The 25,458-nt window shown below is 49.6% G+C and overlaps 1 protein-coding gene across 6 annotated transcripts in view; it reads right to left on the reverse strand.

Moving 5' to 3' along the window:
• The window catches only part of PTPRA (protein tyrosine phosphatase receptor type A), a 133,832-nt gene that overhangs the window by 4,846 nt on the left and 103,528 nt on the right, over positions 1 to 25,458 (reverse strand). For all 6 annotated transcript variants that reach the window (XM_055699510.1, XM_055699493.1, XM_014276924.3 and 3 more), the window contains 12 exons: positions 18,770 to 18,854; positions 17,372 to 17,445; positions 14,386 to 14,522; positions 12,515 to 12,605; positions 11,949 to 12,025; positions 10,761 to 10,797; positions 9,702 to 9,799; positions 9,445 to 9,564; positions 8,349 to 8,515; positions 2,033 to 2,168; positions 1,100 to 1,249; positions 883 to 976 (listed from right to left, as the gene is read on the reverse strand). In XM_055699510.1, the coding sequence (XP_055555485.1) occupies positions 883 to 976; positions 1,100 to 1,249; positions 2,033 to 2,168; positions 8,349 to 8,515; positions 9,445 to 9,564; positions 9,702 to 9,799; positions 10,761 to 10,797; positions 11,949 to 12,025; positions 12,515 to 12,605; positions 14,386 to 14,522; positions 17,372 to 17,445; positions 18,770 to 18,854 (1,266 nt within the window). The remainder of the gene's footprint in view (positions 1 to 882; positions 977 to 1,099; positions 1,250 to 2,032; positions 2,169 to 8,348; positions 8,516 to 9,444; positions 9,565 to 9,701; positions 9,800 to 10,760; positions 10,798 to 11,948; positions 12,026 to 12,514; positions 12,606 to 14,385; positions 14,523 to 17,371; positions 17,446 to 18,769; positions 18,855 to 25,458) is intronic.

A 25,458-nucleotide genomic window follows, 5' to 3' on the forward strand; every position in this document is an offset into this window, starting at 1 on the left:
GGGCACAAATGACTCAGTCTTGACAGCTCCTGAACACTCACAGAATCCCAGAGTGGTTGAGATTGGAAGGGGCATCTGGAGATCATCTGGTCCAACCCCCCTAGCCCAACAGGGCCGCTCAGAGCTGGCTGCCCAGGACTGTGTCCACATGGCTTTCTAATATCTCCAAGGATGGAGACTCCACAACCTCCCTGGGCAACCTGTGCCAGTGCTCAGTCACCCTCGCACACTCAAAACGTGTTTCCTGATGTTCAGAGGGACCCTCCTGGGTCTCAGTTTGTGCCCACGGCCCCTGGTCCCGTCACTGGGCGCCACGGCAAGAGCCTGGCTCTGTCCTCCTGGCAGCCTCCCTGCAGGTGTTCACAGACACCGAGATCCACCCCGAGCCTTCTCTTCTCCAGGCTGAGCAGCCCCAGCTCCCTCAGCCTTTCCTCACAGAGAGATGCTCCGGTCCCTTCGCTGGACTCTCTCCAGCCTGTCCCTGTCTCTCTTGTACTGGGGAGCCCAGCACTGGTCCCAGCGCTCCAGGTGTGGCCTCACCAGCACCGAGCAGAGAGGAAGGATCACCTCCCTCGGTCTGCTGGCAGCGCTTTGTCTGACGCAGCCCAGGACACCTCTGGCCGCCTTTGCAGCAAGGGCACGTTGCTGGCTCAGGGACAACCTGGTGTCCACCAGCCTCCCAGGTCCTTCTGTGCCAAGCTGCTGCCCAGTGGGGTGGCCCCCAGCACGTGCCGGTGCCTCGAGTTGTTCCTCCCCAGGGGCAGGACTTTGCACTTTGCCTTGTTGAACTTCATGAGGTCCTTGCTGGCCCATTTCTCCAGCCTGAATCCTGTCCCCACACTCACCCAGCATGCTTTCCCCAGGCAGAGAAGTAAGTCTTACATGGAATTATCTGAAGCACCCTGTTCTTCTTCATGTTTGCTGGCAAGTTGCCTGTTCTCATCTTGTCATTCTGAATTTTGATTGAAGTGAGCTTCTGCAGAGGAAGGAGCAAAAGCAAAGGCAGCTTTCAGAGCCACTCAGTGCCAGGCAAGTGTGTGGTGGTCCCTATAGCCCAGCATCATCTGAGCAGAGGCACCAGGACAACTGCCACACTCACCTTAAACTCCTCTTCCAGCCCGTTGCTGCTGGTCCCTGGCACTTTGTTGTAGATCTTCTGGAGGTGGATCTCTAATGACGTCACCTCCAGCTCTGTGTCACCGTAGAGATAGTGCTCCAGAAGTGCTTGGTATATAAACACATACTGCATCTGCGAGGGTTGCAGGGAGCAGCCATCAGTCTCTGCTTCATGCTCAGTGAGCACTTCCCGGTGCCCATGCACATGCTGGATGCAAACCCACCACCCCACTGCCCACCCATGCTCGTTGGGAACATGGCACCCCTTGGAGACCCCAGAAAAGTGGATAACAAACTTCCTGCCATTGTGTGGGGACTGGGACTTTATTTGCTGCACCACACCAAGCCAACATGACATAAAACTTTCTCCAAGTTGGAGAGAAGGGGGCTGGGGGGGACCCGGTGGCTCTGCAACGGCCTGGCAGGAGGCTGTAGCCAGGGGGGTCGGTCTCTGCTCCCCAGGAACCAGCGACAGGACGAGAGCAAACGGCCTCACGTTGCGCCAGGGGAGGGTGAGATTGGGTGTGAGGGAACATTCTGCACGGAGAGGGCTGGCAGGCGCTGGCACAGGCTGCCCGGGGACGGGGGAGGGATGTCACCAGCCCTGGGGGTATTTCAAAAACACGTAGCTGTGGTGCCTGGGGACATGGTTCAGTGGTGGCCTTGGCAGTGCTGGGTTAACAGTTGGACTTGATGCTCTTAAGGGTGTTTTCCAACCTAAAAAATTCTATGATTCTATGAAGGGGATTAAAAAGAGCAGGATCCAGTGAAAAGCTCACTTGATGCAGCGTCCCTCCAAAATGAGGGATGATGCTGAACCCTCATGTAGGATTCGCTGCAGGCTGGGGACTGACTGTGCAAAGGAGATCTATCTCCATCGAGCAAAGCCCCAAAGAAACCAAAGCAGCACACTCACATCTGTCTGTACCATCTGGCAGCGCTGAGCCCGTATCCGGCTCACAAAGCCGTAAACATCAACCTTCCTCTCTGCATGCATCATGTCCAGCATAGCATCGATGACGATAAAAGTGCCTGTGCGTCCTACCCCAGCGCTGAAAGAGCAGAAGGGACAAGTGGTCAGTGCAGCAATGTTGGCTTTGGGGTCCCTTGTAGAGCAGCCAGGAGCGAGCCAGATGCTTCCCAGCGGTAAGCAAATAGCAAAATCTGTTTTGGAGATGAGAGAGGTCCTCAGCCTGGTGTTTGGTGTACCCTGGGTTTTGCAGAGAGATGCACACAGCATTTCCAGCAACTGTCACAACCGGAGTGCGTGAAGGCAGAGAGCAGAATGAGCCAAAGCAAAACCTAAGCCAGCTACAACATCCAGAGTCCTTATGGGCTGCCTGCTGCTCCTTCCAGTCAACCTCCACCATACGAAGGTGAGCCCACGGGGAAGCCTTGTTTCTGTGTTGATAACTCAGCCATTAAAAAAAAGAAAGATGAGGCCAGCAGACGCTATGGAAAGACAAAGCTCCTTTGTCCGCTGCCTCCTGAGAAGGAAGTTGGAAAAATGAAGTTGGGAGGTTGCAAACATGATCATCTCTGCCTTTAACCATGGGGCTTTTCCTTACTGAAATGTGGAAAGCCTTAAGCCTCTGCGGCTCCCCCAGGCTTGCTGCTGTGCCTGAACAGCACATGAGGTCAAACACCATGGCCCTTGCTCCCAGGCACGCTGTCAACTGAGTACTACCCTCTCGCAACAAGGGATGCTGCCCTCGTGCCCAGAGCAGCAGACAGCTAAGGGAGATGCCACCAACACCTAGCAGCGGTGCTTAGCTTGGCTCACTCCGCACCCAGCTAACCCCAGCAACCACTTGTCCTGGTTTCAGCTGGGACAGAGTTATTTTCTTCCCAGTAGCTGGTACAGCGCTGTGTTTTGGGTTTAGCAGGAGAACAATGTTGATAACACGCTGATGTTTCAGTGGTTGCAAAGTCGTGCTTACCCTAAGCCAAGGCCTTTTCAGTTCCCCGTGCTCTGCCAGCGAGGGGCTGCACAAGGAGCCGGGAGGGAGCAGAGCCAGGACACTGACCCGAACTAGCCAAAGGGCTATTCCGTACCATAGAACGTCATGCCCAGGATATAAACTGGAGGGGGGGGGGGGGGGGCTGGCTGGGAGGGCCGATTGCTGCTGGGGGACTGGCTGGGCACCGGTCAGAGGGTGGTGGGCGATCATATTGTGCATCACTTGTCTGTCTTGGGGTTTATTTCTCTCTCTCGTCTCCCTTTTCATTACAATTATTACCATTAAAATATTATAATATTTCATTTCAATTACTAAACTGTTCTTATGTCAACCCATGGGTTTTCTCACTTTTACCCATGCGATTCTCTCCCCCACCCCAGCCAGGGGGAGCGAGCAGGCGGCAGCGCGGGGCTGAGCTGCTGGCCGGGATTAAACCACAACAGTGCTTTTTGGTGCCCAGTGTGGGGCACGAAGCGTTCAGGTAACGACAGATCTGACCAGAGCGTGTTAAAACAAACTTGTTATAAGCATTCATTACACTGGTTTAACAGTGGCTGGTCACAATGCTGATGTATTTGCTCTCAGAGTTGTTGCGCAGTGTGTCCCACCTCCCTCACTGTACACGCTGCCTGTCGGGATGTTTATCATCGCGGGGGGCAGCGTTAAGGTTATCACTGTGTTGTACTTTGCAACGCTGGCTTATGAAACTATAGAATGGCTGGGTGAAACAAATCTGGTCTGTGTACTCAGCATTGCTGTCACCTCTGTGCTTCAGCAGCCATCTATTGGGAACTATTAACCATTACACCTTTTACCTTTCCTCCTAGGAGAGCCAACCTACGGAGGAGACATGCTTCCACACCTTCCCCTTCTCCTCCAGCCTAGTTACAACAGCTCTTGGGAATTTTGAATATTCTTGGGATGCTGGAACCAGCAAGATCCTATTGCTAGGAACCATGAATGTGGTTCAGGTCTTGTTTAGGGTTAAGCAACTATCTGCAGCTACTCCAACCCCTGTGACAAGCACTGGCTACTCCAACCCTGGCGACAGACACTGCAGCTACTCAAACCCCAGTGATGGGCAATGCAGCTGAACTAGAGGACCAACCTGTGCCAATATGAATTGACCCTATACACAAGAAGAAATGGACACAACAGAAGACTTGTTTAGTAAAGAAGGGTGAAGCAGGGACATGACAAGAACAGGAAGAAGAGGTAGAAGAAGCAGTAACGACCCGATCCGTATCCCTGAGTGAGATGTGGGATATGCAAAAAGATTTTAGCCATCATCCAGGTGAGCACATTGCCATCTGGCTGCTCCAATGCTGGGATAATGGGGCCAGTAGCCTAGAATTAGAGAGTAGGGAAGCCAAGCAGCTGGGATCACTTTCTAGGGAAGGGGGCATTGACAGGGTGATTGGAAAATGGACACAAGTCCTCAGCTTCTGGATGTGACTCCTGTCAAGCGTGAAGGAAAGGTATCCCTTCAAGGCAGATGCTATATGTCACCCAGGCAAGTGGACCACCATGGAGAGAGGTATCCAGTACCTGAGGGAATTAGCTGTCCTAGAGATGGTTTATTATGACCCAAACAATGCACAGTCACCCACAGATCCAGACAAAGTCCAGTGCACACAACCCATGTGCTGGAAACTTGTAGGGAGTGCACCATGGTCATATGTCAACTCACTGGCAGCAATGACCTGGCAAGATGAAGAGGCACCGACAGTAGATGAAGTGGCTCGCCAACTACGGCAATACAACAAAAATCTCCCTTCCTCCCTACAGACTTGCATGATGGCTGTGGAAAAACTGTCTGAAACCAGCAACAAAAAGAGGATAGATCCTACTACCCACCTGTATGGACCCACATCTCAGCTATTAACAGTAGGCATTCTTTTGGTCAAGAGAGAGGATCTAGAGGGTACACACCACGGGGTACCCTGTGGTTTTACCAGAGGGGCCACAGAGAGGACATGAGGAAGTGGGATGAAAATCTACCTTGACCCTGGAGGTACTGGTATGTGAGTTGCAAGGAAAAACAACCACAAACAGGGGTTCTTCCAGGAAGGTTGCTGCTCCAGTCTCCAGTGGGCAACTCCCCACACCGAGCAGAAGAGCTGATCTTGATCCTACGGATAGGAATTGTAATCCATTTTTACAAAAGCAAGTGGACAATACTATGACCAGGACTAGAGGCGCCCTGCCTCCAGCCAGGTGGAGGAAAAGGACAACTGAGTTTACTGGACTGGGTGGATCCAATGGCCTGGCACATCAGACCCACAGCAGTATGAGGCTCCAGGTGCACACTGTCCCCTAATGCCACCAAACTATGAGTGGGCAGAACCCACTTGGATTTCTGGAGTGACAAGGGGATCCCAATGGCTGACTGTGAGGCTGAAGTGAGCCTGACTGGGAATGAGTGCCAAGAGCACCCACTGGGACTGGCCCTGAGGCTCTGTGCATCCTTGGCATAACTATCTCAGGAAAGGGTATTTCAAGGACCCAGAAGGGTACTGGTGGGCTTTTGGTATAGCTGCCTTGGAGATGGAGGAAATTAAGCAGCTCTCTACCTTGCCTGATCTCTCGGAGGACTCTTCTGCAGGAACAACTAGTGCCAACTGTTACCACCACAGTGCACGGCAGCAATACCGTGCCAACCGAGACTCCCCGATTCCCATCCAGGAGCTGATGAATCAAGTGGAGAGCCAAGGAGTGATCAACACAACTCGCTCACCCTTTAACAGCCCATATGGCCAGTGCAAAAGTCCAATGGAGAGTGGAGACTAACAGCAGGCTATCATGGCCTGAATGAAGTCACGCTGCTGGTGAGTGCTGCCATGCCAGACATGCTAGAATTTCAGTATGAACGGGAGTCAAAGGCACCGAAGTGGTATGACACTGTTGATATCGCTAATGCATTCTTTTGATCCCTTTGGCAGCAGAGTGCAGGCCATGGTTTGCTTTCACTTGGAGGAGTGTCCAGTACACCTGGAATCAACTGCCCTGGGGTGGAAATACAGCCCTGCCATCTGCCACGGACTAAGCCAGGCTGCGCTGGAACAGGGTGAAGCTCTGGAACACCTGCAATACATTGGTGGTATTATTGTGTGGGGTAATACAGCAGGAGAAGTTTTGAGAAAGGGAAGAAACCAGTCCAAATCTTTCTGAAAGCTGGTTTTGCCATAAACCAAAGTAAGGCCAAGGGACCTGTGCAGGAGATCCAGTTTTTAGGAATAAAATGTCAAGGTGGACATCATCAGATCCCAATGGATATGATCAACAAAATAACAGCTATGTCTCTGCCAACTAGTAAAAAGGAAACACAAGCTTTTTCTAGGTATTGTGGGGTTCTGGAGAATGCAGATGCCAAATTACAGCCTGATTGCAAGCCCTCTCTATCAGGTGACCTGGAAGAAGAATGATTTCAAATGGGGCCCTGAGCAACAACAAGTGTCTGAACAAATTAAACAGGAGACAGCTCATGCAGTAGCCCTTGGGCCGGTCCAGGCAGGGCAAGAGGTAAAGAATGTGCTCTACACTGCAGCCTCGGCAGAAAGCACCAGGGGAGACTCGGGGCTGACCCTTGGGCTTTTGGAGCTGGGGATATAGAGGGTCAGAGGCTCACTACACTCCAACTGAAAAAGAGGTACAGGCCACTTATGAAGGGGTTTGAGCTGCTTTGGAAGTGGTTGGTACTGAAGCACAGCTCCTCCTGGCAGCCCAGCTGCCAGTGCTGGGCTGGATGTTCAAAGGGAGGATCTTCTCTACATATCACACAACTGATGCTACACGGAGTAAGTGGGCCATGCTGGTCACACAGAGAGCTCAAATAGGAAATGCCAGTTGCGTAGAAATCTTGGAAATGAACATGGACTAGCCAGAAGGCAAAGATTTTGGAATATCACCAGAGGAAGAGGTGACACGTGCTGAAGAGACCCCACTGTATAATAAATTATCAGGAAATAAGAAGCAATATTCCCTGTTTACTGATGGGTCCTGCTATGCTGTAGGGAGCATCAGAGGTAGAAGGCGGCTGCATGGAGTCCCCTACAAGTCCCAGAAACTGCTGAAGGTGAATTGAGTTGGTTTGCAGTGGTGAAAGCCATCCAGCTGGCTTTAGACACCGCTGACCAAGAAAAACGGCCACTACTTCCATGTCTACATTGACCCATGGATGATGACAAATCCCCTGTGGGGGTGGCTGCAGCGATGGAAGCAGGGTAACTGGCAGTGCAGAGGTGAAACCCATCTGGGCTGCTGCACTGTGGCAAGATGTTGCTGCCTGGGTGGAGAACTTGGTTGTGAAGGTACATCATGTAGATGCTCACGTACTCAAGAGTCAGGCCACTGAAGAACAACAAAAGACAGGAAAGGTGATCGGGTGTTGCAAAGTGTTGGACCTGGGCATGATGTAAATGGTATAGAATGAGAGGTGAATACTGTCCTGGTTTCAGCTGGGACAGAGTCAATTTTCTTCCCAGTAGCTGGTACAGCGCTGTGTTTTGGGCTTAGCAGGAGAACAATGTTGATAACACGCTGATGTTTCAGTGGTTGCAAAGTCGTGCTTACCCTAAGCCAAGGCCTTTTCAGTTCCCCGTGCTCTGCCAGCGAGGGGCTGCACAAGGAGCCAGGACACTGACCCGAACTAGCCAAAGGGCTATTCCATACCATAGAACGTCATGCCCAGGATATGAACTGGGCGGGGGGCTGGCCGGGAGGGGCCGATCGCTGCTGGGGGACTGGCTGGGCACCGGTCAGCAGGTGGTGGGTGATTGTATTGTGCATCACTTATCTGTCTTGGGGTTTATTCCTCTCTCTCTCCCATCTCCCTTTCCATTACAATTATTGTTGTTGTTGTTATTATTATTATTATAATCTTCATCATTATTACTGTCTTTTATTTCAATTATTAAACTGTTCTTATCTCAACCCATGGATTTTACCTTCTTTCCAATTCTCCTCCCCATCCCACCGGGGCAGGGGGCCAGCGAGCAAGCGGCTGCATGGTACTTAGTTGCCAGCTGGGGTTAAGCCACACCACCACTCAGCACAAGTTTTAACACCATCACATCACTGATTTCAAGATGTTCCTTCAGTTCACATGCATTTTTTGGAATGTTCCCATGTGGAACATCCCCATTTAACATGGGGAAGTTAAATAAAAATAACAAAACAGGCCTGACCGAAAAAATCTTTTCAGTATTCAATAGGAGATGTTTTCCAAGTGACTCAGGAGATGCAGAGGTCAGGCATGACACCAGGACTTACCTGCAGTGGACTACTATTGCTCCTGCATATTGGGGATTACACGTTTTCACCTTCTTCAAGAACTTCAGCATCCCAATGGGGGTGAAGGGGACCCCGAAGTCGGGCCAGCTGGTGAAGTGGAACTGAGTTACCAGGCGCTGAGGCTTCTTATTTGTGACATCGCCAACCTGAAAGGGAAATGTGTATTCAGGTTAATGATAAATACTCCAATGCTAATTCTTTCCCCAAAAGCAAGTGCAGAGAGGGAGTTACAGCACCAAGACTAAGCTGGACAGCTTGAGAAACACTAGCATCCACAAGCCGAAAGGGCATGGACCCAGGCTCTGGGGCCAAATTAATCCCTAAATGCATGACATTTTAACCGCTCAGCATCACATCCCACAGCCTAGGGGTAAGAAATGCCAGCCTGGCCTCAGCTGCAGCTCCAGCAGAAGCTGCCATATTTCATTCCCAGTGAGCTCAAACAGAAGCCGCTGCTCCATCCTTCCCCACACCTCTGCCCATAGCATCCTCATATTAAAGGCAGGGGAGGAAACCACTGATGTCCAGGTAGTTGGAGTGAAGGGTGGGGCTCAGGAGAACCCTGCTCAGGGTCCAGACAGGTTTCCAATCTCCAGCTCTCCCTTGCCTGCCTCTGAGGGCAGCAGGAAAACTGAGTGACTGGAGCATCCAGAGTCTCCTTGGCGGATTAGAAAATGTAGTGACAGATGGGAAAGCAATCAAAACTAATTCATACAGCGCTGGATTTTATCTCGGCTCATGGGAGAAATCTGATTATTTGCAGGAATTAAGTATCTGTGGGTGAGAGCTGGAACTGATACTGGTAACACTAAATGCTGGAGTCATACAAGACTGAATTTCAGCCTTGGCATCCATCAGGTCCCAGTACAGCCATGCTGGTACCCACTTGGAACGGGCTCCCATGTGCTTAAGATGAGTAAATTCTTAATAGCTCTAGTTAAAATGGATGCTGGAGGCAATTTCATCCCAACTCTGCTTTCACAGCAGCTTGGAGGATTTGAGGAGCATGGCAGCACATGTTGGATGTCCAGCACAGAGAGGGGAGGGATGGGATGGGAGACACAAGCCCCGGCACCTGCTGGATGCAGAACTTCCGCACGGTGTAATCCACCAGGACGGTCACATCCTCCACGGACACTCGGATGTTCCCGTACGTCCAGCAGCCCTGATCCGGCCAGTACTGAGCACACTTACACTGCGGGGAGAGAAAACGGGCACAGGTGAACTCTATTCCCTGGCAAGCCTGGGATTGGCTCCAAGTCATGCCGATGGACATGAGATGTGCTGGATTTGGATTTTACATACCAGCCCATGAAGCTTTCTGACACCTACCTCCTTCCTCTCTTTCAGGTTGGTCACCATGACAATTGTTGCTGTGTTTTGCTCCCAAATCATCCTCCAAAAATCGTTCACGGTTTCTTCCTTTGGTCCTAAGGGAAAGGTAAAACGAAACGTTATCTTTGGGATCAACCCTTCAAGTGCTGGGACAGAAACTCGGCATGTGAAGTCCCATGTCGTGCATGATGCAACACATTTTTCACCAATAGATGTCAGCATGGAGGTGCTTTGGTGGCTGGGCTAAACCAAGGAACAATCCTATCACACAATACCTGGGCTTTTTGGATATGTTTTATGATGAGGAAGTCCATTTTTAGCCAAAGAAGGGGAAATCAAACAAACGGAGCATGGGGAAACAGCTTGCCCAAGGTCACCCAGGGAAACTGTGGCTGTTTCAAACAGTTTGCAGAAGTCCTACCCTGGAGTCTTGGGCTTTAACCATGGGAACCTGCTTCAATGTGGCACGAGAATAGTTACCTGCCACCTGCCAGACAAGGAGCTAACTCTACCTAGACTCCCTTACCAAGCCTGAGGTTAGGGGTGAACCAAGTGAACAGCAGAGCCAAAGCTTTACCCCAGCCTGGTGCCGCTGAAGGGCCCGATCCAGCCTTCCTTCTTCAGGAAGAGCCAGGCAAACTGGCAGGTGATGCTCTAACCCACTTGCAAGTCAAGAGTGGAAATGCAAAACACCTCCCATGGGCAGACTTGGGGAAGTTAATTGAGCAGCTCACTGGCAATATTTCCAGAGATCACGACCACCTGCAGCTGTGGGCCAGGGTGGAAGCACAAGGATCAGGGCTGAAATGCTTTGACACCCTCCAGCAAGTGGTATTGCACAGGTAGGGCTTCTCTTCTTCCCCCAACGCATCCAGCACTGGTCTATTGACTGGGAAAACCATTCTGGGAACAAACTGTGGGCCAGCCAAGCCTCCTTCTGATCAGGGGAGCTCTGCAAGGTGCTGTGCTGTGGTTAGACTGGCACAGTTCCACAGAGCAGAAGGACCCCAGACCAACTGCCAGCCGCCAGAGCTACGGGAATAAACAAGCATTTACCTTGTGCAGCAATGAACTTGTTTTTCTCTTGGTACCCCTATATAGAAAATGAGAAAAAGGAAGACAAATGAAAGATGAGCATTTGTCTAACACAAAAGTTGTGAAATGCATCTATACCATTAATAAACAGACCTATCACCTGCTCTATCACTCACTTTCCCTTGTGCGGAGAAGGGGCTGCAGCTTCCGAGGGGAGAAACAGCACAACAGTGGGGCAGAGGTAATGGGAAATTGCTGTGCAAAGGGACCTTACCCTGCAGCAACACCCTCCACGCTCCCATAATGCAGAAATGACCCCACTTGTTGGCATAAAGCGCTAATGAAGTGGCCCCCAACAGCCCTTCCACTGGGATCAGACCCTGCATCCAGAGCGTCATGTGAAAATCATCATTAATCTTCCGGAGACAGGGCTGTTGAACTCATGGGACTTGATTTCGTATATTTCCTAATGGATATTTATTTATTGGTGAAGAAAGGAAAAAGCTCTTTTGGGTCTTGCTTTTCTTCATGTGCCTCCATCTCTCTCAAAGTCTACTTCTTCACACTATCCTTCCAACTTATTTGAACTATATGGAGATAAACATATAGGATCCACCTCCTCCTAGAAGCAGAGCAGGGCAATGTTGTTTCTGTTTTAGCTGGGTTCCTTGATTTCTTTTTCACTCCCTTCCCACGTCCAACCCTGCAAACTGGGAAGCACCGATGCTTAACCGGCCATACCCTTCATCAGCTGTTAATCAGAAATCCTCAATTCCTGCAGGAATGGTTCCCAAATCCCCTCCAAACCACCCAGCTTGGCTTTGCAGTACTCCAAGGAGTGCAAGTGCTTCTCATTATTTTAGAAGTGGGGAAAAAGAGAGGCTGGAAGAGATGGGACTATGGCAAAGCAGCTGAGCAAGGGCATAGCTACAGTTAGAATTTGAGTTCCAGCTCTCAGCCTCTTACTCCAACCACACTCATCTGGGCTCAAGATGTGAAGTGAAGCACAGTGAGCTCTACCATGGCCACACAAAGGTTACAAGATCAAAATACAGCATAATTTATTGCTCTGGAGGAGCTGGGGAGATGTTAATGTAGGAGTTAAGTCCCTTCCTCTCACAAGTCACACGCCATAAAAGCCCCATGCTCCTGGCACTACCCACCAGGGTGCAGCTGGCAGGGATATCCCCTTCAACTTACAAAACTCACATTAATGAAGGAGGCGTTGATGTAGTCGGAGTCAGGAACCCCTTCTACAGGAGTCAGGTGAACCCTGGAGTGATCATCTGGAAGCAAATTAAAACTCTGCATTATAACCAACTCCCTCCATGTAGCTGATACCTGGCACGGCAAAAAAGCCAGGCATTGGAGCGAAGCCTGGGCTCACTGGCTACACACACACACAAACACCTTTATCCCTCCAAATTTTTCTTACTTAAGCCTGGAGAGGTGCTAGACCTTGCCCAAGGAAGTTTTTCTTTTGCAGAGTGCAGACATTTGAGGAAGCCCCTGAGCCAGCCCGCCACCCCATGCCACTTGGCAAGAGCTGACTGTTTCGGCATTTCCCGGCCATTTCATTTTTCCCGGCCTCCCAGCCGCTGACAGCTCTGAGGAGCTCCTCCTCACAGGTATCTAAAGCTAAAGCAGCTGCAGCAACCCATCTGGGAAGCAAAATGACTTCAACCCTGTCCTTGCTCACCCCAAAACCAGAAATGGGGAGCCCTGGCAGGAGCACTAGCTGTGTCCCTCCCCGCCCACCCAGCTCTGACACCTACAGGGCAAAATGTTCACATATCTGTTCTTCTCCTTGTTCTCCTCCTTGGAAGCAGCTTCGCACGTGGCCTGTATGGGACACGCTGGGAGAGCCTGCAATGGCAGAAAAGGGGGGTTTCCATGATGTTCTTACGGCATGGTCGTAACTCAACCAGTGTGTCGGTGCATGCCACATCAGAGCATCCTGCCCTTTGGGACATGTCCCCACCATCCACACCTCTCGCCTCCACCCCAGCACCAGCTCCTCCTCCCCACTGAGCTCTGGGTGACCATTTAAATAGCCTGGGCTGGACCAAAGAGAACAAATCCGTTCCGAAATGTGGTATCTGGACTCTTAAGACCCATGAACACGAGGTGGCAGCAAAGCCTCCAACACCAAACCCACCAGCCTAGAGACCAAGAAGCTCCTTTCTGCCCACGGAGGCTCCGGCTGAGGTTTCCTGTGTGAATGGGGAAGTTAACGGTGACCCCATCAAAGCCCCATCGCCCAAGCACACCCAGCGATGGGCAGGAGCACCCATGCAGGGAGTTATTCTTCATCCAGCAGCACCAGGGACCTTTGGGTTGAGGGTGCTGGGGTCACAGTCAATGCTGTCCTGGTCAGAGCAGCCAGGTTTCACGCTGGAGCAGAGGAGGTGCTTCCCCAGCACCATCACTCCACATCCCCTTTGAATAGCAAAGAGGATGAGAATGTAATGAAGGTATTCACCATCCCTTCCTCCAGCTGGCAGGACAGACATGCTTTGGCAACGGAAGTCTTCAGGGTAATCAAGTATTTATAACCCCCAAAATCCCCCTCCCCGGGCATTCATTGCACCTATTTAGTTTCATCAAAGCGCAGCCAGGAAGGGTATCAAGTTGTGCCACAACTGGAGAAAACTGAGTGGCGTTTTTTTATCTACTCGTCATCCTCATATTGCTGCATCGTGCCTCGGACGGAAGGCTTTATGTATCTGCAGATGGCACCTTTGCAGTGCAGACAACCCGATCAACAATGGATTTTCTTTCATTAATCAGGCTCGTGGAGAGTCCAGGTAGTTCAGCGGCTCCAACACTACACGCTGCAATACTCCAGCTCGTTATTTAACTTTGTCCGCTACCTCAGTACTGCTGTGCCTATTTTTGTATTGCCAAGGTAAAACAGGTTTATCATCACAAGAAGCTGCAGAGCTCAGCAACATCAAGAAGTTGTTGTAGACATCTCAGAAGAGATGATCTGGCATTGTGGGATAAGCATAATACCTGGAATTATTACTCACTGCTGTCCTATAAATTGTCATCATTCTGTTTCAGGGTTAACAGCTCATTGAAACAGACGGGGTCATTTCTGTTTCTCTATCAGAGCTCTTGTTTTGGCTGTTTGTGGATTGAAGCCATGAGGACTGGGAGGAAGAAGGTAGAGCTTGAGACGAAACCAGCAGGCAGGGAAGCTCTGGAAGACCCTAAGACATCCAGGACACCTCCTGAACCCAGAAAAATGTAACATCCTAGTGGTGCTTGCTAGAAAACCTCTGCTTTCCATCGGGAATGTCAGGGGTAGAAGCTTGCCCATCCTTGCTGCAGGTTCAGGGACAGAATCAGTCCTCTCACCTCCCAGCCCTTTGAGAAACCCCCTGAGGACCTGACCATCACTCCCTTTGTGAAGCTCCCAGACAAGCTCTTCTGAAGCACAGCACCCAGCACTGTTATTTTACCACCTCAATTGCCCGCTGGGTTGACGCGCCATCCCCAGGCAAGGTACTGCTGCACACTGCAGCATACCAGCTGTATCGTCCCTGCTCTGCGAAGCAAGACCAGCTTTTAACTCGCTGTGTCGTAAGCCCGATGCTGAGAGCAGGCTGCAGGATTCAGGGGAAGAAGCAAAGGCACTTACATTGAACTCTTCCCGAAAGAGCTTGTTGTCATCTGCCATCCGGCGGTTGATCTCCTCTTCCAGCTTATCAACAGGCAGAGGTGGGTATTTACGGTTGGTGCTGGGGGAGCGGGCGAGCAGTGGCATGCTCTGAGGCTCTGCAATGACACCCATGCATCAGAGGTGCCCACCCAGCTGCTCCCCATGTCCAGCGCTCATCCATACCCAGGTGGGCACAGGGAACTCGCACATCTCAGGCTGTCTGCTTTTAGGGCCACCTGGCACCCTCACTATCCCCATATTTTCATAGAGTCATAGTATGGTTTACGTTGGCTGGAACCTTGAAGATCATCTAGTTCCACCCCCTTGCCATGGGCAGGGACCCCTTCTGCTAGCCTAGGTTGCTCCAAGCCCCGTCCAATCTGGCCTTCAACCTTTCATGGCCTTTTTTTCTTCCTACAGGTGGTGCACAAAAATTTGGGGATGTTGTGATAACATGAAAGTCTTTCAGCACCCTGTGGTTGAGTGTCACGCTGTTGCAGAGGCAGGATGGCACAATGAGGACCAAGTCTAACAACCCCCAGCAGCTGCGGGCTGGGGGAAGGGGGCTGGGAACTGCCCGGCGGGACAGGGCCCGGGGGGGCTGGGCGGCAGCGGCTGGGCATGAGCCCCCAGCGTGCCCAGGTGGCCCAGGAGGCCAGCAGCATCCCGGCCGGTGTCCGAAACGGTGTGGCCGGCAGGGCCGGGGCAGCGCCCGTCCCCCTGCCCTGGGCACTGGTGGGGCCGCCCCGCGGGGCCTGGGCTCAGCGTTGGGCCCCTCACGGCCAGACAGACACTGAGGGGCTGGAGCGTGTCCAGAGCCGGGCAGGGGCTGGGGCAGGGGCTGGGGCACCAGCCTGGGGGGGCGGGGGGGTCAGCCTGGAGAGAAGGGGGCTGGGGGGGACCCGGTGGCTCTGCAACGGCCTGGCAGGAGGCTGTAGCCAGGGGGGTCGGTCTCTGCTCCCCAGGAACCAGCGACAGGACGAGAGCAAACGGCCTCACGTTGCGCCAGGGGAGGGTGAGATTGGGTGTGAGGGAACATTCTGCACCGAGAGGGCTGGCAGGCGCTGGCACAGGCTGCCCAGGTGATGATGGAGTCACCATCCCTGATGGTATTTAAATGATGTGTAGCTGTGGCGCTTAGGGACATGGTTCAGTGGTGGCCTTGGCAGTGCTGGGTTACCTCAATGCTCTTAAGGGTCTTTTCCATTCTAAAGGATTCTATGATTCTATGAAAACACAAAACACTTTCAACAGCCTGGGATCAAGCATTACACTATCGTAGAAGCAGGATAGGGCAATGAGGACCAAGTCATGAATGCTGGTGGAGGAAGACCACCTTGCTTTCAATTTGGATTTCACTCTTGCTCACATGGAAAGTCTGGCACCATCACATAACTCCCATGTAGACACAGCAAAGGTAGATGTTGCTTGTGGTTCCTTAGTGGAGCCAAGAAGGCCATGCAAGGGTTATACCAACACAACTGACTGTTTATGAAGCTCACACCTTCATTTACAGCAATGTAAAACGGGTAAGGAAGGCCTTAGCTGCCAACATAAAAAAAAAACTTTCTTCAAAGGTGTTTGGTTTATGTGGAAGGAGCTTAGAACAAGGAACTGAACTGAGTTTAAGAGGTGAAGGTTCCTCTTCAGCTTTTACTTTGATGCCTACATATGGATGGAGATGACCAGCTTCAGAATCCTCAACAGGTAGCTCTGGCTCAAAGCCATAAAATGAGACAAGCTCAGGGACAGAAGAGTTTATACATTACAGCATGCCTGCACAAGACTTTAAAATTGCATTTATGCATCTTTAAGAGGTCCAAAAATGTTTTCATATAGTAAGTATTCCCTGCTTTCTTTCAGAAATGTTAGTTTGGTGTCTACAGTTAGTGTGAGGATTTGAGTTTTAAATAGCTGTCATTCTAATTTAGAAGGGTAGAAGGATATTTAATTATTTCCCAAAGATATGTTTGTTAAAAAAAGTTTCAGCCAAAAGTAAAAAAAATTATTTGCGTCAAAGAGATATTGTGAAAACTCAAAAAGAACTGTCAGTAGTTTGGTGTTGGAAGTGACCTCCCATTTTAATATTAACTCCTTGAGAGCAAACATTTTGTTGCTGGAACAAAAGCTGGAAAATAAATTTTCATTCTACAAAAGTTTGCCAAAATCATAGAAAAGAGAGAAAGTTCAAAACAAGAAACACATAAAAAGGTAAATGAAAAAATACTTTCCTACAAAAATATGAGGTGGGAGAACAAAGCCCAGCAAGTCCCCAGGCACTGCCATTGCATCGGGCTCAGGTTGCAACAGTGCTGCACCCACGGGCTTTCCCGGACTTTTACAGAGGTTTGTCTTCTGATGTATATATTTATATTATTCTGGTGTATAATATTTATATTATTCCCTCCAGGAATAATATAAATACCTACTCAGGACTGCCTTCATATGCCCATCCAGGACCATACTCAAACAGAACACAATCCTCATTTTCCTTTTTACTTATTTACAGTAAATCACCTCCCCAAACCAGCATTTGGTGAGCATTTTCCTATTGCCATTTGAGCCAGCCAGTAAAACATGGTACCAGGTATTACATCGGCTACATGTCCATCAAGTTGCACGTCTTACTGCTGCGTTGGAAGGGGAAAGGCACTGCACGGTCAGCAGACCAACTTGGGTAGCTCTGCGCTGCCCACAAAGCTGCCCCGGAGGGCATTAACCAACCCTGCTTTTGCCACCTCAAGGGTTTTATGATATTTTTGTAAGTTTTACAATTTTTAGGGAGAATTGCTGGTTATTTCACTAGCTAACTTTGGCCAATTCTAAGCAGGGGAGGCGGGGGACCCTAAAATATTCTGTTGTTATTCTGAAGAATGTTTGCATTGACCCATTTTCATCTGTACAAAGCTTATTCCTTCTGCGAGATGCATTTTTACTCCCTGTGTAGCACCAACACGAGCCTCACCTGCATCATCCGTCCGGCCGTTGGACAATCGAAAGGAGTTGGAGTGACTCCCTGCTTGCTTGTATTTCTTGAACCTACCAAAAACAAGGGAGTGAAGAACATCAGTAGATACCCACAAAGAAGCCAGTGTTACCTTCTCAATGAGAGATGCAGCCACAAAGGGTGTTCTGCACTTTCTCATGGCTTGATGAATTAGCTGGTGGGTCCAAGAAGCTACAGGACCTCAAAAATCCTGCCTACAGGCCTAACTTTTAACTGACCGCATCTGGAAAGGCTGCAGGAGACCAGAGCAAGGTGAGAGCCAGGAGGAGGAGCTTTAAGGCTGCTTTTTATAGAGGACACACCAAGGAGTTCCTGCTCCACAGGCTGATTCAGCAAAGCCCAGAAACCCCAGGCTGAGTCGTCCTGCTGCAGCAAAGCCCTTCTCCATGAGCTTTTAACTTGAAGCAGATGCTCCCTTTGCCTGAAGTTAAAGGTTTTGCTGAATCACTGGGCAGGCAGCAGCAAACAGAAACCCTTTTTTTAAAGGGCTGGAAGCCAGGCGGGGAGGACTCAAACTCTGCCGAACTCCTGAGGCAAAACTCTCATCAGGTTCACTGCTGCAAGGACAGGCCCAGAACCAGGAGATGAAGGGAATTTTTCCACTGCTAGGGAAATTGGGTTTTCTCATCTTTTCACTTATTTAATCACCAAAATGGTGAGTAAATGGTTTACTGCGGGTGAATAAACATGTTCCTCTAGCTGAGCAGATATGCACTCAGGAGCTGGGAACACTACGTTGTGAGCAGCCCAGATGCCTGGATTTTTAAAAAATGAACCTAGGGAGGCTTTTTTTATGCTGTATTTTCAGGTACAGCATCACCTGATGCTCCTAACAAGCTCTGGTCATACACCACCTTGCAGCAGAAGATGCACAGGGCACGATGTGCAGGTTTGGTATCTGAGGCAGAACTTGGCTCTGGATGTTGGACCATGTTTGATATCAAGATGGGAATCAAGGAATAACACACCTGGTTATACACGCAAAGGACCTTCTGGCGTGAGCGCCATGTTCAGCTTTCCTGGCTTACTCAATCTAACACCCTTAGCCTCACAAGGAAGCCTTACCTGCTTTTTAACTGCACTGACAGGACTTCAGTTTAATCTACCCGACTAAATATGACATTTTTAGTAGCAGAACAGGCGTTACTCCACACGAGGATCAGCTTTATAGAGAAAGGAATAAGCACCATTTACTAGATAACCTCAAACATCATTTTCAGTGTCCCTACAGGTTTCTTTTTAAAACATCGGCTGTGTCAGCCTTTAGTTTAGGAAACAGCACAAAAGGCTTATTCCTGTTCATCCAGTAATTAATTGCTGTCAAAGAAGGGACGTCAGCATTAAAGCATCTCTTACCTTAACATGTACAGCACAATAATAATAAATACTATGACTAGAAGGGAAGACAGGGCCACCATCACAGCTATAATTGGAGTCTCATCTGCAACAGGAAAAGAAAGGTGTGGTTACCTACATCGAAAAACATCTAGCACCATCACTTAATAGGGAAGAGCTCTACAATTTCTGCTTGCAAAATAATAAGTACTGGGTAAGGTTACATTTCTCCAGTCTGACAGTGAAGACAGAAACACGACCTGAGCGAGCATCATGTATCTCAGATATTCTAAGGTTAGATTAAAATCTGTAACCGCTATTCAAAGCACCTCAATCTTCTCTAGGAGTTTTCTGTGAAGTTGTGACCTTGCAGATGAAAACAGCAATTGAGAAAGTTGTGAGCGAGCTATTTTAGAGGTTTCTTCTGCACAATTGAATGTGCCCATGGTGGCCCCCCAGCCACCAGTAGAAGTTTTCTCTGTCACCTGGGGAACCACAAAGTCTTCTCCTGAGACACAAGGATCCATACAAGAAGTTTCTGACAGAGTTTGGTATAACATGGTAAGGAAATTTATATTAAAATAGGTGAAAACTGTGGTCTTTTTAAGATCCCACAGATAGTACATTTGTAAAACTGTCATGAGTTTGCTTGCAGTTCCTGGTCAAACAGGACAAGAGGGCAACGCTACACCTGGGCTCTGAGCACCTCCAGGGTGAGGTGTGCTGGAGAGGTGCAGAGCTGCTGAGCTACTCATCATCTGCCTGGCTCATTCCAGAGAGCTGGCTCCTGCTAGGGCTTCTTTCATTTAATCATAGAATAGTTTGAGCTGCAAGGGACCTCCAAAGATCACCTAGTCCACCCCCTATTCTTTCCTCCCTGGAAATACTGAGTTTAGAGAGAAAGTGATGGTAGACAACTCGTTGTGCATGCTTTGTGCCACAAGGCCACTGAGTATGAACTAATATGGCTCACTTTGTTGTTCGCTCCCTTGCAGATGCTTCTTGAGGGCAGGCACTGCACAATTCCCTTGCAAACACACTTAGATTAGCTAGATCTGAAACATTCCCATCCTCTGGAACCCACAATAGATTTGTTTAAATAAGCTATTTGTAACTTGTTCTGGAGGTCAGTGAAACAGTGGCTGGCGCAAGCAAATTACCCAGATGGGGCTGGAAGCCAAGCAACACCAACCAGGTAGGAAAATGGCCCTGAAGGACATTTTTTCAGATACATGTGGATGCTAGCAACGCCACTTTTCATTTTTCATCAGCTCAATCAATTTGTATGTGCCACTGCACTGTGTCTACATGCCTCAGCCCCCCAAGACTGCAGGGCACGACCCCCCTTTCCACCTTCTGTGCATCCATTTCCCTGCCAGGGCAGATTCCTGCTCCACGTGTCTCAGCAATTTCAAGCTGCAGATTTTTTTGTGGGATTTATTTTGTCCATCTCTGACTACTGAGCTACCAAGGGGGATGCTGGTTATATTCCTGCATTTGTCCCTCTGTGGTTGTGAGGTCTAGAGATGTTATTCTAACCAAAAGATATGATTTTTGTGTAATGATTTGAAGGCAATGACCTGGTATGGCAAACAAAAACATGAAAACCTTCTGGTCTTGCACGTCTTTGCTTTTTCCATCTACTGTCCTCATGTGCTGGCATCTCCCCCAGCCCAGCAGCAAAAAATCAAGGAATTTATTGGGAGACATTTCTGCCTCCTGCACGCTTGGTAGCTCCTTGAGCCTTTTAGCATTACCCACCGTGAGGCTTTCCAAAAGCAAGACCAGGAAGGCAAAGCAACCACAGAGCATCTTAGCCAAACCACAGCCAGCCCTTGCCTCTCCTCTCTAATGTGTTTCTCCTTGAGACCTCCGACCGTAACCATCAGCACCACCCTGGCTGTAGGACAGGAAGGTGAGCTGCCTTGCCAAAGCCCATGGTGATATGTCCCCGCTACACTTTGTTGGACCATTTCTCCTGCCTTGGCTGGAGTTAAGCTCAGCCTAACTGATGCTGAGGTGGGCAGGGGCCACTGCGGCAGCACCAGTTGGCAGCAGACATGATTTACGGGCAGGAGTTTTGGCAGGGGTGCCTCTGGCAGCAGGATGTAGGGAGCCTGGGGGGTTGGTTTCTTTTGCAGCCGTTCTTTCGACACATCTGGCTGGATGAGTTAGAGCTTTTCCACCGCGACCACTAACTGCCGGCATGCTGCCCAGCCCACCCAGCAAAGCCCAGGCAGGAAACAAGCTGGAGGGTCCCCAGCCGGTCCCTCCTTCCCCAGCCAGCCCTCGTGAGAGATGCCAACCCCCTGCTCCAGCTCCCGTCCCGCTCAAGCCTCGTCTCCAGGGGCTTCATGCTTGCAATTTGCTTGGAGAAGGGATGAGGACTCAACACTCTGCTTCTACAGACCTGCAGTGCTGGAGCATCCACTGTGGTCCAGAGCCTGGAAGGCATCAGGATGCTTAAATCTTGTCCTGGCACCTCTGAGAAGCCAGAAAACCATCTTCTGGTGTTTGAGATCATGTCCCCAACTGTATGTAGAAGTGCTATATAGCGGTCTATAGGTTGTCCCCTATACATCACGCAGATCTGAGTGCAGCTGCACAGCAGAGAGGGACAGGGTTGAACAGCCCTCCTTGCTCATCGCTGTCAATGCCTGCCCACAAAATGTGAGTCAAATTGAGCAGACAAGAAACTATGGGATCATGAGGAAAAGAAACGTGCGTAAAAGAAATGGAAGCAAAGACGTAGGGTCAGTATTTCTTAAACAAAACCCCCAGGGCATGAGATGCAGAACTCCTGGAAAAGCAAATCCTGTGAAATGTTTGCAGAGGGGGAGCAGAGCAGAAGCAAGAGTTTAAATCCTATCTCTGAGATCCCAAATAGGGTTTAAATCACAGGCCAGATACATTTCCTGCAAACATTGCAAAGAGCCTGCAGGAGCAGATTTGTGATGCAACTTTTGTTGCAATATTTCCTTCCCAGCTGTGTTTGGGAGGTGCAAGAAGCCACCCCAGACACCGCAGCTCAGGGTAAACCAGAGAGCGTGTTCACAAAACACCTTAAACTACTCCCTTGGGACTGCGTCGCATGCACGCACATGCTTTGCTTGGGACAAGGCCAGACTGCTGTAGTAGGCTGCTCAGCACGGCAGTCCTCCGGCCCCATCTCCTACAAGGAGCTACCACGGCAGTGAGGAGCATTGGGAAAGTAATGCAACAAGTAGAGCAATGCTTCAAAGCCAGAGGATCCTCCTGAGCTCCAAGTGTCTCTGCTGCTCTCTGTCCATCCTGGTGGGATACGGATGCATTATTTCAAACCATCCATAAGGAAATGGGAGAGGATTTGTTGCCTACTTTCTTCAAACCATGCCGAGATGCCTTTCAGGAAGGCAGGCATGGCCCTTTCTGCATCCATGTGAACCTCGGGAAGTTCAACAAGGCCAAGTGCAAGGTCCTGCCCCTGGGTCAGGAGAATGCCCAGGATCAGTACAGGCTGGGGGTGAAGGGATGGAGAGCAGCCCTGCCCAGAAGGACCTGGGGGTGCTGGTGCATGAGAAGCTGGGCATGACCCAGCACTGTGCGCTCGCAGCCCAGAGAGCCACCCGTGCCCTGGGCTGCATCCCCTGCAGCGTGGCCGGCCGGGCGAGGGAGGGGGCTCTGCCCCTCTGCCCCGCTCTGGTGAGACCCCCCTGCAGCGCTGCCTCCAGCTCGGGGGCATGAGGGACATGGACCTGCTGGAGTGGCTCCAGAGGAGGCCACAAAGATGGTCAGAGGCTGGAGCAGCTCTGCTGTGGGGACAGGCTGAGAGAGTTGGGGTTGTTCAGCCTGGAGAGGAGAAGGCTGCGGGGAGACCTTAGAGCAGCCTCCCAGTGCCTATATGGGGTTTGTAAAAAAGATGACAAACTTTTTAGAAGGGTCTGTTGTGATAAGACAAGGTGTTAAGGGTTTTAAATTAAGAGGGGAGATTCAGCGTAAATATAAGGATGAATTTTTTTACAGTGAGGGTGGTGAAACGCTGGCACAGGCTGCCCAGAGAGGTGGGAGATGCCCCAACCCTGGAAACATTCAAGGCCAGGCTGGACGGGGCTCTGAGCAACCTGATCTGCTTGCAGATGACCCTGCCTGTGGCAGGGGGTTGGACTAGATGGCCTTTAAAGGCCCCTTCCAACACAAATCATTCGACGATCCTATGGTGCAACCATCGGATGATCCCTTCAGGAGGTGTCACATCAGGAGACATTAGTGTCTCTCCAGCTAAGGACCAGGGTTTTCTGCTTACTGAAGTGACTGTTTTATCCATCACACCAACGCCAGGCACAGAGCAGGAGAAGGCAGGGCACTTCTCATCCCCACTGCCTCACCAGGAAGGGATCTATCTTGCTGATGCATCCCCACGGCTGTCTCAGCTGTGGAGCCTGAGCCTGGAGGATGGCATAACCCCTTGAACAGGTAAAGTCATAAATATTTGTGCAGCTTTACACTCTTCCCCCTGGGGAATGCAGGCAAGACTTCAGGGAGCCTGTCAAGGACGCCTAGGTCAGCCTCTCCCTTCCAGGCTTGTGAAGGATCAAACTATCTCTTGTAGCACAAAACAAGCTGACAGACACCATAAAAGGCCACGATCACTAAAAGGCGATGGGGAAGGACTTGCAGGATTTGCAAGAGTTGGGTGCTGCTGGGAAAGGCAAACCACTGATTTCCATCAGTCTGACTTCACAAAAAATCCCTTTCTGACCCCAAATCAGAAGACCAGCATAAGCATAGCCACCTGCAAATGTCCTTCCACGCTGCCCTGCTCAGCACTGATGCTCCTCCATGGGCAGCTCCATCACTGAACAGCCCCAAAGCTTGCAGAGACCTCTTCTACTGATGCTGTTATGGGAGGGGGGGGGGGGCAGAAATAAAAGGGCTACTTGCTTCCTGCAAGTGTCATAAATAATAGTTGTACAAGTGTACTTGGTGTCTGAGATACACCATGGGGGATGGATTCATGTGACAGTATGAGTGCAACCAGTAAGAGGCAGCACATTTTCACTACTTCAGATAAAAATGACTTATCCACTCCTTATTTTCAAAATCAATCTCCATCAATAATTTCGAGGAAATTAAAGGCAAGCTTTTAAATTTGGAAGGTTATTACTGTTAACTTTCCTGACAAGAAAGCTACCTAGTTCTCCTATTTCCAATATTAGAGATTAAAAGTCTTCCAGTGATTCCCATGGCACACACACCTGAAATGAGACGAGATGTATTCCCTTGGCTCACCTTGCTGTAAAATATTGTTCAGAATCCTCCTGAGATTTAAAGAAAATCTCCAGCACAAGCTCAAAGGCCTTCAGCTATGAGCAGAGCTTATCCTGTGTTGGTGAGCCCTGCAGAAGTCCATGTACCTGGACTTAATCTGCTACAGTTTCACAGGTCTGTCTAACCTTAAATGTGTTCAGTGGCAAAGCCCCCTTCATCTAGCGGAGACTCACCCTTTAAATGGAAAAGCCACACAAACTGATGGGAGGCTGGCTCTTGCTGTAACCTGCATCAATTTTCTCCATGATATGATATGATATGTTCTATATATGATGTGATATATTCTGCATAAGATGTGATATATTCTATACTGGTTAGGGGGTATAATTTGGGAAAGATGTACTTATGTCAGAAGAACATACATGTTAGCTAATCCTGTGTCTAACTAATCCTGCATCTAGATGCAAGAATAAATCAAAACAATTCTGTGTCTTTTCTATATCCTGAAATGATTAAAATATCAGAGAGGATTGTTTTCTGGAACAAATCAGAATCGGGGCACTGACTCCAACTCCACCATCTTAAAGCAGGAGAAGAATGACCTGTAGAGACAGAATTAGTCCCTTTAGAGTCACTGGGAAGGCAATACACCCCCAACAGGACCCAAGCCAAGTTTTAAGCAGCCCCTCCACTTTTTGCTGTTACAGTTTTGCTCCCAGTGCTGCTCCTTGGTGCCAGTGAACCAGGAATTGTGACCAAACGCCCTAGAACAATTCTCCAAGTCACAGGACTTGGAAAATAATTATTTTATTAACATTACTATTAGCAATTAGGATTGTTAAGAAGTCAGATTTTTTCCTCATTTTTCGTATCTTTGCTCTCAGGAGAAGGGATGAAACACAGCACAGAGATCGCAAAATCAGACCTAAGCCATGCCAGATCCGAGGGGATTACACTGTATATTTCTACAGCGACTTAACCATTATTTTAAATGAATTCACTCAGACCTGTATCCCTTTTATCTCCTCTGTGCATATGTGTATTGACTGTAACTATCGCAGAGCATCTGTCTTTTCCTCTATACCATCAGTGGGACAGTGTGAGCCAGGCACACCAAGCAGCATAAAGCGGATTGCCGTGGGGTTTACAAAGCTGAAACACCACCACAGCAACAATGAAAACACACAGAGGAAACTCGTTTCTATAGGTAGCAACAAGACCCGCTGAACCTCCGCTCTACCCACTCCTATACTTCTAAAGCAATGAGTAAGGGCAAATATTCTAGTAGCCATGCCAGTTCTCAGAACTCAGAGACGGAAGAATGCACCTAAGTGCCACTATATTAGAAGAAATGGACTTGTGCTACTGCTTGCCAACAGAATTAAGGAGAGTAATAATTATTCACAACATTTGCAGAGTGGGTCTGGATCAAACACAATCAATAAAGACAATTCATAAGCAAA

The sequence above is a fragment of the Falco cherrug genome, chromosome 1 (genome assembly GCF_023634085.1).
Source record: "Falco cherrug isolate bFalChe1 chromosome 1, bFalChe1.pri, whole genome shotgun sequence".
NCBI lineage: Eukaryota > Metazoa > Chordata > Aves > Falconiformes > Falconidae > Falco > Falco cherrug.